Source organism: Dipodomys ordii, unplaced genomic scaffold, assembly GCF_000151885.1.
Source record: "Dipodomys ordii isolate 6190 unplaced genomic scaffold, Dord_2.0 Scaffold15, whole genome shotgun sequence".
Classification (NCBI taxonomy): domain Eukaryota; kingdom Metazoa; phylum Chordata; class Mammalia; order Rodentia; family Heteromyidae; genus Dipodomys; species Dipodomys ordii.
Genome location: NW_012267231.1, coordinates 10,500,707 through 10,512,135, shown reverse-complemented (window position 1 = coordinate 10,512,135; position 11,429 = coordinate 10,500,707). Strand labels below are relative to the sequence as shown.

Sequence of the window (11,429 nt, the reverse complement as noted above, 5' to 3'; positions counted from 1 at the left end):
AAAAAAAAGAAACAGTAAAACTCAGAACCCAGATTCCTGAATAACAAGGATTACAGGCTTGAGCCTCCTGTAGCCATCTAACCCCTTTTTTATACACAGTGTGGTGAATTTTGAATTTGTAGATAGTCACAATTATATAATATATATGTATATATGTACACATATATTTTTCTCACTATAATCAATATTACATCACTGCTTTCTCCAATAATGTGTTTTATAGTAATGTTTGTATAACAATGCATTTGAGACTAAAAAATGTTATGATGCTATCATAGTTTTAAGTAATCATATTTAATTGCATATAAAAATAGTCATCCTTGCCTTGGGGATCCTCACTCTTACCTTTCCCAGCTACACACTGACACAGGACTTCTGTCCACAGGCTTCCTGGTCTGTTCTTCTGGAAAGGTGCAACTCTTCCTTCCATGCTCCCTGCAGAGTTTCTATAGCAGCACACCCTGGCATGTGGGGACAAATCAAGTGGCAGCATGAGAACAGAGCCCAGGCACGTGGGAGCCCATGTCTGTCCTCTGCATGAGCAAGGTGGTCCTCCCCAACCTCTTTGTCATGTCCTTCACTCTCAGAGCTTGTGCTATGTGGGCAGCAAAACCTGCATTGGACACACTCCTGAGCAAGGATGGTCCTGGGTATCTGCATGCATGTCTGGGTACATGATATATGAGTGTGTGTATGAGAGAGACAGAGAAGGTGAGGGTATGAGGGCTTAGGGCTGCCTGGCTGGAGCCAGTGTGTCCCTAGTTTCCTAGGCCTCCACTGTAACCACCACCCTCGCCTCACACATTTGCACACCAAGGACCATTATACCATACCATCCTTGGCCTCTTCAGTTTCCTGAACAGGAACCAACACGGGGGAGAGATCCTGACAGACTCACCTGTCTCCTAAAGGGATCCTGGGTGGACTGAGTCTTCCTATTACCGGCCACCACAACTTGGATGCCCCCAACCTGCCTACTGTGCCAATGTACCCTCCTTCTGAAGGAGCTCCCTTCTCCATGGGGTCACAGAGAGAGCAAGCTTCCTAGGCCAAAGGGACATCTTGTGCCCTGTGTGTAGGAGATGGGGGATTCTAGGCCACACAGGAAACCTGGAGGCTCATTGAAATCTAGCTCATTTGAAATCTAGTTCATTGGTTCTCAATCTACAATTTATAAGAGTATGAATCAAAACCACTCAGCAGGCTATGAAACCTTCACGGTCATTCACAGAAATGAGTGAAATGGAGACTGTATTTCTTCCAAGGTCCTCCAATTTGGCTATTCTGCAGTCAACCAGGGCCCTTAGACACAGAGGCTGTAGGGATGAAGAAGTCACAGGCAGTCATGAGACCTTTTTGGGAAGGCTCATTCCAGCCTGTCAATTAGCTGAAATGATTCCATGCAGCTGTTCTCTTTCTGAACTAAAGGTCTGTTATTCAACTCTAAATCTGTTTTGGTGACTTAAGAGCATGTGTCCAAGTAGGAACAAAATCTCAGCCAAATGGCAGACTAGGAAAACTGGCAATGTCTTTGCAGTGTGCTTTCCACCTGTTATCAGTAACAGAAGAGAAGGAACACTTGTAGGATGTGAGCTTCAGCAGTGGGACCAGGGAGACTGGTGAAGAGAAGTCCTCTTCTCTATGAGGCCTTAACAACTTGATCAGAAGGCCTAGATAGATAGATAGCTGATTAATAGAAAGATAGACAGGTACATGGATAGCTACGTTTAAGACTAGAGTTCCTGAAAGCAGACATTGCCACACAAACCCAATTGCTCCTGACCTTATAATGCAATTCAGAATATAACCAAAATATAGTTTTTTCTTCAATACAAAAAAATCAATTAGGATCCATTATCACAGTGCATTTTTCTGTGTATGTAATAGTAGGACTTGAATTCAGGGCCTTGTATTGTTGTTGGTTTTTTCACTCAAGGTTGTTGTTCTGCCCCTTGAGCCACACTTTTACTTTTAGCCTTTACCTTGTTAAATGCAGAGCAGAGATTCATGCACTGTTCTGCCTGAGTTAGATTCAAACCTCAATCCTCAGATCTCAACCCTCTGAGTAGCTAGAATTACAGGCATGAGGCCCCAGTCCCCAGCCCACAGATACAAAATCCAATAACCACCTGACATTGTTTGGTGAAAATGTCATTTGATTGCACAGAACTTTTCCCTCCCCCTCTCACTGGATTGCTGTTACCTGGAAATACATACATCCTGTGCCTAATTCAATAGATATTGACAGGGCAGGGGGCAAGACATAGTGAAGTTGGATAAAACTTGGATGAAAGTGGAAGGCTAGCACTCTAGCACTTGAGCCATAGTTTCACTTGTCTTTTTTGTTCAATCTGGGAGCTTGAATTGCGGGCCTGAGCATAGTCCCTGATTTTCTTATTGCTCAAGGATAGCATTCTATCACTTGTACAACAGCACCATTTCTGTTCTTTTCTTTTTCTGAGCAGTTTATTGGATATGAGTCTCACATACTTTTCTGCCCTTGCTGGCTTCTAACTACAATCCTCAGATCTCACCCTGATGAGTAGCTATAATTACAGGCATGAGCCAATGTGGACGGACCCCACTTCTGGTTTTCTGTGGTTACTTGAAGATAAGACTCTCACCAACTTTCTTGCCTAGGCTGGCTTTGAATCCCAATCCTCAGATCTCAAAATTATGTGTAGCTAGAATTACTAGTTTGCTCCACCAGTGCCTGGGTCAATAAGTATTTATGAAATGAAAATGAGTTTAGAAACCATGGAGCGAAAAATATATTACAAGAAAATGTACATAGAAAAAGTATCAATTTCATATGTGTTGTTAAGGCTACTTGTTAGTTCACAGCCACTAGTATCAGTTAACAATGTAGTAAATACCAAGAAATTCAGAAACGTGCTATAAGCAATGTGTTTAAAAGCACTTCTGGTCAAAAAGTAAGAGAGACTCCTATCCACAGTTCATCAGAAAGAAAAAAAAAACAGATTGGAAAGGAGGTATTCCTCAAATTGTAGAGCATCATCTTGGATCAAAAAAGCTAATGGAGCACTAGGTCCTTCTGCACAGAGACATCTCCCTACTCTTGGCTAAGTTTCTTCCCAGTATCTATTACCTAGGTAACTTGCAGGCCTGGAAGCAGTCACCTTCCCCTCCTGCTAGGTCACATCCAGGGCCACCTCTGGTCACATGCCTCCCATCTGAGGAGGGTCCCAGACCCTGAAGTCATGTCCTGATCCAGTGTGGCCACACCTTTCCCTCACCTGGCCACATCTCTTCCTGTTCCTGGCCTAGATAAGTCCTGGCCCAAGGGTGGGTCGCCCCTTTCCTTTTCAGCCATGTCTCTCCACCATGCATGGTGGGGACAGCAGTTCGGTAAATAAACTTCTTCTCCTGACTGAAGAGAGCCGGGTGTTCTCTTCATCGGCTACCTAATGAAACCTACCTACTTACTATACCTTACAGTCCTGAGTTCAAGCCCCAGGGCAGACAAGAATAAATAAATAAGTCCGAGAGGTGAACGTTGTTTTGAGCAAACTCGTTTACATTCCTATCGCCACAGAGCTTTTAGAAAAAAACAGCAATTCTGAAGTAATTTTCCTGCCCAGCATATGCCGTTTGGGAAATTCTTTACTCCCAACACAAGCATTCCTTCACCCTTTTGCGCGCGGCTTCCTCGAAGCTCAGGGGCCGGGCCCAGGGAGTTCGGCAGCGCTGAGCTGCGCCCCGGAATTGCGTCATCATTCCGCGCGACGGCATCTGGCCTCCTAGAGACCCGAAAGTAAAAGGACATCCCGTCTACGGAAGCTTGCAGGGGACTCAACTGCTAAGGTCCGCGCCGCTCGCAGAAGCTGCGGTAGACGTTGCGCCACTTTCGCTTTTGTTTTCAATGATGGCGGCCGAGTGACGTTCTGTGCGTTTTAACGCTGTAGTGTCTGAAACAAATTTATACGTACCCTATACAATACGGATCTAGAAAGGTACAGCTGAGTTTATTTTTTCTTGTTTCCTTGTATCTGGCTTTCTGGATTGCTTTAACGTGTATTTTCTATGTTTATTCAAAACTACATGAAGCCGGGCACCAGTGGCACACGTCTGTAATCCTACCTACTCACGCAGCGCACATCTGAGAACAGAGGTTCAAAGCCAGCCCGGGAAGGAAAATCTGTGAGACTCATATCATTAATTACCAAAAAGCCTGAATGACACTGTGGCTAGCGCTGTAGAGTGGTAGCCTTGAGCGCAAAAGCTCAGGGACAGCGCCCAGGCCCTGAGTCAAACTGCAGGACCAGCACCAAAAGAAGAAAAAGAAGCAGCAGCCAGAAATTAGTGTCGTTAATCCTGTTGTTACGTAAGTCATCCAGCAACCAACTTATGTTCATGTTTTCAAATAATGCACTTGTGATTAATATTCTTGTCAAAGTGTATGTTTTTTTGTTTTATTTTTTTTTATTTTACATCTTTGTGCTGGTCCTTCGAGTTGAACTCATGGTCTGAGCTTTTTTGCTTAATTCTGGAGCTCTACCAATAGAGCCACAGCTCCACTCCTTGCTTTTTGGTGGTTAATTAGAGGTTAAGTCGCAGGGCTTTGCTGCCTATGCTAGCCTTGAGCTGCCATCCTCAGAAATTAGCCTCCTGAGTAGCTAAGATTACAGTTATGGGCCATCAGTGCCCTTCTCAGGTAATTTTTCTAAAATAAATTTCACATTACTCCTTTGGTTATCATTTTTTTAAACATTATTTCCACTATGTAATGCTGTTTTTATTTTGAGATATTTTTCTCCTTTAGTTCTTTTTCACTTATTTGTCTTTACTGTATTACTCTGGCAGAAGCAGTTTTTCTAACATTAGAATGTTCATGAACATTCTCTTTCTGTCTTCTTAAAAGACTGAACATAAATGTCTCCAGGATATTTGGAGAGTGGTTATTTGCATTTATAAAAAAGGACTGTTAGCCAGGTGCCGGTGGTTCACGCCTGGAATCCTAGCTACTCAGGAGATCTGAGGATGGTGGTTCAAAGCCAGCCTGGGCAGGAAACTCCGTGAGACCCTTATCTGCAATAAACCACTAGAAAACTGGAAGTGGTAGGCGCTAGCCTTGAAGGGTGCAGGGACAGCGACTAAGCCCAGAGTTCAAGCCCTAGGACCAACCAAAAAACCAAGAGAAAGAGGCTGGAAATGTGGCTTAGTGGTAGAGTGCATGCCTAGTATGCATGAAGCCATGGATTTGATTTCTCAGTACCATGTAAACAGAAGGCCGGAAGTGGTGCTGTGGCTCAAGTGGTAGAGTGCTAGTCTTGAGCACAGAGAGACTCAGGGACAGTGATCAGGCCCCTGAGTGTAAGCCCCAGGTTGAAAGAGGGGGGTGGAGGGAGTGAGTAAGGAAGAGGGGAGAGAGAAAGATGATCTCAACCACAACCCACTGAATTCACAGTAATTCATGTGTTTTTTATTCTTGGCCCTCTTAGCTTCCATGGCCTCTAATGCTTTGTGGCCTTATCTAAATTTACCTGCAGGTGAAGGTTTATTCGACAGTTTTTTATATGTGGTCTTCTACATTGTAGTCAAGAATTAACACAGTGTGGCTTAGCAAATCATTGTAAATGATATAGTCTAGCTTGAGCAAACACTTGGATCCATCTCCAGTATTCAGAAAAAAATGAAGTATGTCCTGAAATGGTCCTTTTGTACCAGAACATCTAATGAATGGTCTAGAACTTGTCATGATTTGGCTGGTGGGAGGGGTTTTTTAAAATTTCTGGAAGATGTTTAGATCTAAGGATATCCGTAATATTCTGCTCACCCAAAGCTATTCTCATAGGTTCCTCTAAATATAGGATCATACCTGATAATGCCTCTATTCAACTGAAAATGCACATTCAGCTTTCTGAAGTCTTGAGACCCAGCAATGTTGAAGAAGCTTGACTTTCCACAGGTGAGAAATAATCTATCTTATTACCAGATAGAAGCAGTCTCCAGGAAGAACTTTATACATATATAAAATATGTGGTTTCATATGTAGCAGTTGGAATTCTGTACCTAAAATCTCAGTTGTCCTTAATTTTCAATATTGTTTTATCTTTTCACTAAATTATAGATGTCCAATATTATTGCTGTTTTGTGTAAATTCTGTCATTTTTATTCCAAGATAAAGTCTATCCTGATGTGTATATATATATATATATATATATGTTGCATACCATGTATAGTAGATATGTGTGTATATAAATACCCACACATATATTTACCTGGATGTATGTAACAATATATTTTTCCACGCCAAGTAGGTCATTTCTTTTTTGTGTGTATTTTGGCAGTATTGGGGTTTGATCTCAGTGCCTTGCACATGCTAGGCAGATAGATGTTCTACCACTTGACAGATGTCTTCATACAGATAGGCCTTTTCTTTTGCTTGATGTATCTAGTTTGTAGCTTTCACAACCTCTGCTTCTAGACACAACTGATTTTCTCTGCACCTATATCTTTAGGTTCACATGTCCCAAGAGCCTTTTTTTGCCAGTCCTGGGGCTTGAACTTAAGGCTGGGGTACTGCCCCTGAGCTTCTTCTTTTTTTAGTTTTTTTTTTTTGGTTAGTTGTAGGGCCTTAACTCTGGGCCTGGCACTGTCCCTCAGCTCTTCAGCTCAAGGCTAGCACTCTAGCACTTGAGCCATAGTTTCACTTCCGGCTTTTTCTGCTTATGTGGTGCTGAGGAATTGAACCCAGAGCCTCATGCATGCAATGCAAGCACTCTACCACTGAACCACCTTCCCAACCCCTCTGAGCTTCTTTTGCTCAAGGATAGCACTTTACCACTTGAGCTATGGCACCATTTCTGGATTTTGTTTATGTGGTACTGAGGAATCAAACCCAGAGCTTCATGCATGCGAAGCAAGCACTCTTCTACTATGCCACATTCCTAGCACCCCCTCACCCCTCCAACCAGGGGCTGTAAGTTTTTATCATAAGCTATTCATCCTGACAACTACTTGGAAATTATAACCTTTAATATTGTGTGCAACATGGGCTGGGAAGGTGGCTCAGTGCTAGAGCGCTTGCCTTGCATGCATGAGACCCTGGGTTCGATTCCTCAGCACCACATAACCAAAAAAGAATAAAGCCAGAAGTGGCACTGTGGCTCAAGTCATAGAGCGCTAGCCTTGAGCTGAAGAGCTGAGGGACAGTGCCCAGGCCCAGAGTTCAGGCCCCACGACCAGAACAAAAAAAATATTGTGTGCAACATGTACCATCTGTTCTGCTATCAGGTTTAGTTCAAGCCCTACCACTGACAAAAAAAGATGTTAAGTATTACTTCTTCAAAAGTGTGTGGTAATTTATATAATCATTTCTGACTGCTAAAGAAAAGTCTCCTGTGCAAAAATTACAGATATGGTAAGACGGACCTGGCTCTGTCTCCTTAATGCTAAGACAATGGCTGCCCCAAGGCCTGAGTGAGGATGGTGAGATTGGACAAGGTGTGAGGTTAGGTATGTCTAGATATGCACCTGGTGGTGTGGGAGTGGAGATTTCAGCAGCCAATGCGTCCTTTGGAAAAGTCTTGTGTGAGGAAGGGGCACAGGTAAGGTGAACTGGGGAAGAGACCTTACTTCCTCAACAATAAGGCAAAGGGAATGTGGTATCTAATAGCCAGACAACAGCATCCCACAGTCAGCTCCAGCCAGCTCCTTGATTAGCAGTGTGGGAGAGAAAAGGTGTTCTTTTGCTGTATTGCAAGGTCACGAGACTCAGGTCTCAGGAAAGCACTGTATGGGTGCCTCATTGGAGCCTAGGTAGGCTGGCTCAGTGTTCACTCCTGAATCTGGTGCCTTGGGCCATTTTCTAACAGAGCAAAAGGACATCAAAGGCAGCTCAGGACAGAAAACCTATCTGATCCCTTTCCTGGATCACCCTACAACCTGCTTGGTATGTGCAATTAAGTGGGAATATTGAGATAATGCTTTCTGTGTAGTTTTCAATTCACTCCACCACAATGGATCAGTTTGAGGTGTGCTACCATTTCCATGTTTGAACAATGGTTCCCACATCAGGATGAAGATGGGTCAGCTCCAGCCCTGGATGAAACCCCTAGGATAAGGACCTTGGAGCCAGGCATGCTGGAAAAGGTAGTGAAGAACCTGGTACCTGCCCACCAGAAGGGAGATCCCTTCTATGTCCCTGCTTTCCTGTACACTTACAGAAACTTCACAACAACAGGGCAAGTGCTGGACCTGCTGTTTAAAAGGTTAGTTCTACCAGGTGCTGCTGGTTCACACCTGTAATCATAACTACTCAGGAGACTGAGACTGACAATCATGGCTTGAAGCAGAAAAGTCTGAATGTATCTCCAATAAACTACTGAGAAAAAGGCTGTAAGTAGCATTGTGGCTCAATTGGTAGAGTGAGAGCTTTGAGCAAATGAGCTGAGGAACAGGGCTCAGGCCCTGAGTTCAAGCCCCAGGACTGATGCAAAATAAATAAAGGTTAGTCCCCAAGTCCAGGGGATTACTGGATCTCCTGGCTGAGTCTAAGGAAGACTTGACAACTCTCTGAGCCTGCTTGGTTCAGTGGAGATTCTCAGTGAAATGTAGGATGAGTCTCAGACGTGCCTTCTCAGGTTTCTCCCTTATGAGTGTCTCAGGTGTAGGCTCTTCCCCTTCTCCATGAATAGCCTCTCTGTCTGAGACCTTACTTTTTCAAGGCTCGAGAGCATCTAACACTTGAGCCACACTTCCACTTCTGGTTTTAATAGTTTATTTGTCTGGAAGGACTGGCTTCAAAGCTTGATTTTCAGATCTCAGCCATCTGAGTAGTTAGGATTACAGGTGTGAGACAGTGGTACTTGGCTTCAGGACTCATTTAGGTAAAGCCCTATGCAACCATATTTGCCATTAGTAAACAATATTTCAGAACCAATCTGGGTTGCCCCTGATGTTCTGTGGCTAGAGAAAGGGCTAGCAGGTTGCACTAAGGCCCCACTGTCTCCTACACCATCAGGAATGATTATATTGTGCTCACTCATTGTACAAACCTATGAAGCATTTATCTTGGGCAAACACATTGCGAATGTCTTAGTATAAAACTGAGGGAGCAGTAAAGTCAAATCTTTCTACCCTCCACATGGGTTTTTGTCAGCTTCATAGGTGTCCCCATAGTTTAAAAAAAAGAAAGAAAGGAAAAAATGTAGTCCAGATATCAGAGATGACTTCCTCCTTTACTCCCATAGATATGGATTTTTCCACCCAAACTGTGAAGAGGATGAACAAGTAAAGAAGTGAGTGGACTTTGGGACAAAGGGAAGGGCTCTCCTTCAAGATGGAGATATTGAGGTCTTGGGATTGAGGTGTGGCTGACAATGTCTGCTTTGCATACTAGCATGATTTCCATGAGGGTGGGGCCTGGGGCTTCAGAGAAGGTAGAGGAAACAGCTGTGGGTGGGGTCTGGTTTCCTGGGTAACAGAAGAGCTGTAGGTAGAAAGCCAGCTCCTGTGGGGAGACAACCATGCCCATCTTTCTCTGAGAATTATATTCTAGCCAGCTCTAATTCTGTTCCCTACCCCATCTCCGACAGCACCATTTGTTCTTTCTTTGCCATGTGGCTGGACAAGTACCCTGAGGATTTCTGCCAGTCCAAGAACCTGGCCAACCTCAATCAGCTGATGGCCTATGTGCTGCTCCACATGCCCTGCTCAGACCTGGCAAGCCATGTACAACATCTTCAAACCCAGCTGATGGAATCAGAGGCCAATGAAGCAGGGACAAAGTGTGAGGAATTCTTGGGCCAGGAGGGAAACTGTGCTCCTCTGAGATGAGATCTATGACCTGATGATTGGCCAGGCACTGAAGATGTCCTGATTTTTAGACAGCAATGGGAATTCTACAACAGGCAGTTAACTATGTGTATGGCATCTATTAGATACAAGCACTCATTCTAAAGACCTTAGCTCCTCATGCAAGTTGAATCCCACTTCACTTTCCAGTACTCACTCCCTTAGTTGTATATCTGTTTCCATTCTTAGATTTGGGGCTGCACACTGCAGCTGCTCCTGAGCTCAAGGCAATGGACCCACCAGTGACATCAGCACCTCTGGTACTAGAATCAACACTGCCTGCTCTAGCTAGAGGCCTGGGGCCTCCACAGCACACTGGGCCATATGTGAAGGTAGAGCACTTTGTGTCAGCAGTAGAACAATCAGAACTTCTTGTATGTCCTGTGGACCTCTAGCCTGTTGTGGCCACTGCACTGGACATCCACTAACCTTCAGATATCGAGGTAGCACTTCTTTCATTGCCTGCAGATATCCACATGGATCTGCCCACCATCTCAATTCAACCTACCTCACCTGGTAGAGGAGAAGTTAGCTTAGGCTAGTCTGCTCAAACTGTTTCGAGTCCATATCAGGCACAGCCTTTACTTCTGGAAGAGTCACTAGCACCATCTGGGAGCTGAAACCATCCCCAATCCAAGTCAGGAAGAATGTCTTTTTGATGTAGAGGTAGAGCAACTTGTGGACCCATTCATTATGATTACGTCCTGAAGTTTACCTAACAGAAGCTCTAGGACTACAGCCATCATTCCCCTCCCCTTGAGGAAATACCACCTTTATATTTTCTTTTCAATATAAACTGTTGGTTTTTAATATAATCTCACTGCTTTTCATTTTAAGTTGTGCAATTCTGGAGTACTATATACAGTGTTCATTTCTACCTTCAATCTGAAGTTTCAGGCTCAGGTATGAGTCCTGAGTGGAAGAAAACAGAGTGAACTGGAGCAGTAAGAGGGAAGAAGTTGCATTTACAGGTAACAGGTGAATGCCTACAGAGTGGAAATGAATCTAGTTATGTGTGGATGCTGCCGTGTGCTGAACTGGAGGACTCCTGATATTAGGGACATAAGCTCTGTTGTGCTACAGACCAAATATCCTAGAAAGGCATTCATTCTTGAGTCTCAAGCTCCTCATCTAGGAATTAAGACAACTTCTCTTTACCATGTTTGCAAAGTAAATGTAATATGATAGATGGATCTCCTTGTTAACAGTGAGATCAAGTCTGCATTGCACACATACTTAAAGGGAAACTTAAATAAGAAGAGGTAAAGGTTTTAATAGCATAGTAATATGTCTAAGATGTTCATAACCATGGTGTTTTATGAAGATTGACTGGGTCTCCACAATGATTGAAAATAGAAATGACCAAGCTGAGACAAGTAGATGTTCAACAACTGTGTTTGTGAGAACGGCTTGCAAGTCAACTTATTATCATTGATAATCACCACCAAATGTTTTCTAGAATCTGTCATCCTGGACAAAAGAGTGCTGTCTATTAAGTAAGGGAGAGTTGGTGTGGGCTGGACTTTTTCTGGGCCATAAGTCAACTTGACTGCTCTGTAATAAAGTCCCTTCATAGGATTATAACCTTGCTAGCATTAAAAATATTTTAC

At 43.6% G+C, this 11,429-nt stretch overlaps 1 protein-coding gene and 1 long non-coding RNA gene across 2 annotated transcripts in view; one reads left to right on the top strand and one right to left on the bottom strand.

The window, feature by feature from the left end:
• The window catches only part of LOC105982534, a 22,651-nt gene extending 22,191 nt beyond the window's left edge, over nt 1–460 (bottom strand). The window contains exon 1 of the long non-coding RNA XR_001174900.1: nt 346–460. This is a non-coding gene — a long non-coding RNA (uncharacterized LOC105982534). The remainder of the gene's footprint in view (nt 1–345) is intronic.
• Nucleotides 461–3,889: 3,429 nt separating this feature from the next.
• On the top strand, nt 3,890–10,634 carry LOC105982536 (ral guanine nucleotide dissociation stimulator-like). Its single transcript, XM_013012182.1, has 5 exons — nt 3,890–3,974; nt 5,816–5,929; nt 8,041–8,234; nt 9,216–9,263; nt 9,561–10,634. The coding sequence occupies exons 2-5, from the start codon at nt 5,903–5,905 to the stop codon at nt 9,799–9,801; spliced, it is 510 nt and encodes a 169-aa protein (XP_012867636.1). The 5' UTR covers nt 3,890–3,974; nt 5,816–5,902; the 3' UTR covers nt 9,802–10,634.
• The last annotated feature ends 795 nt before the right edge of the window (nt 10,635–11,429 follow it).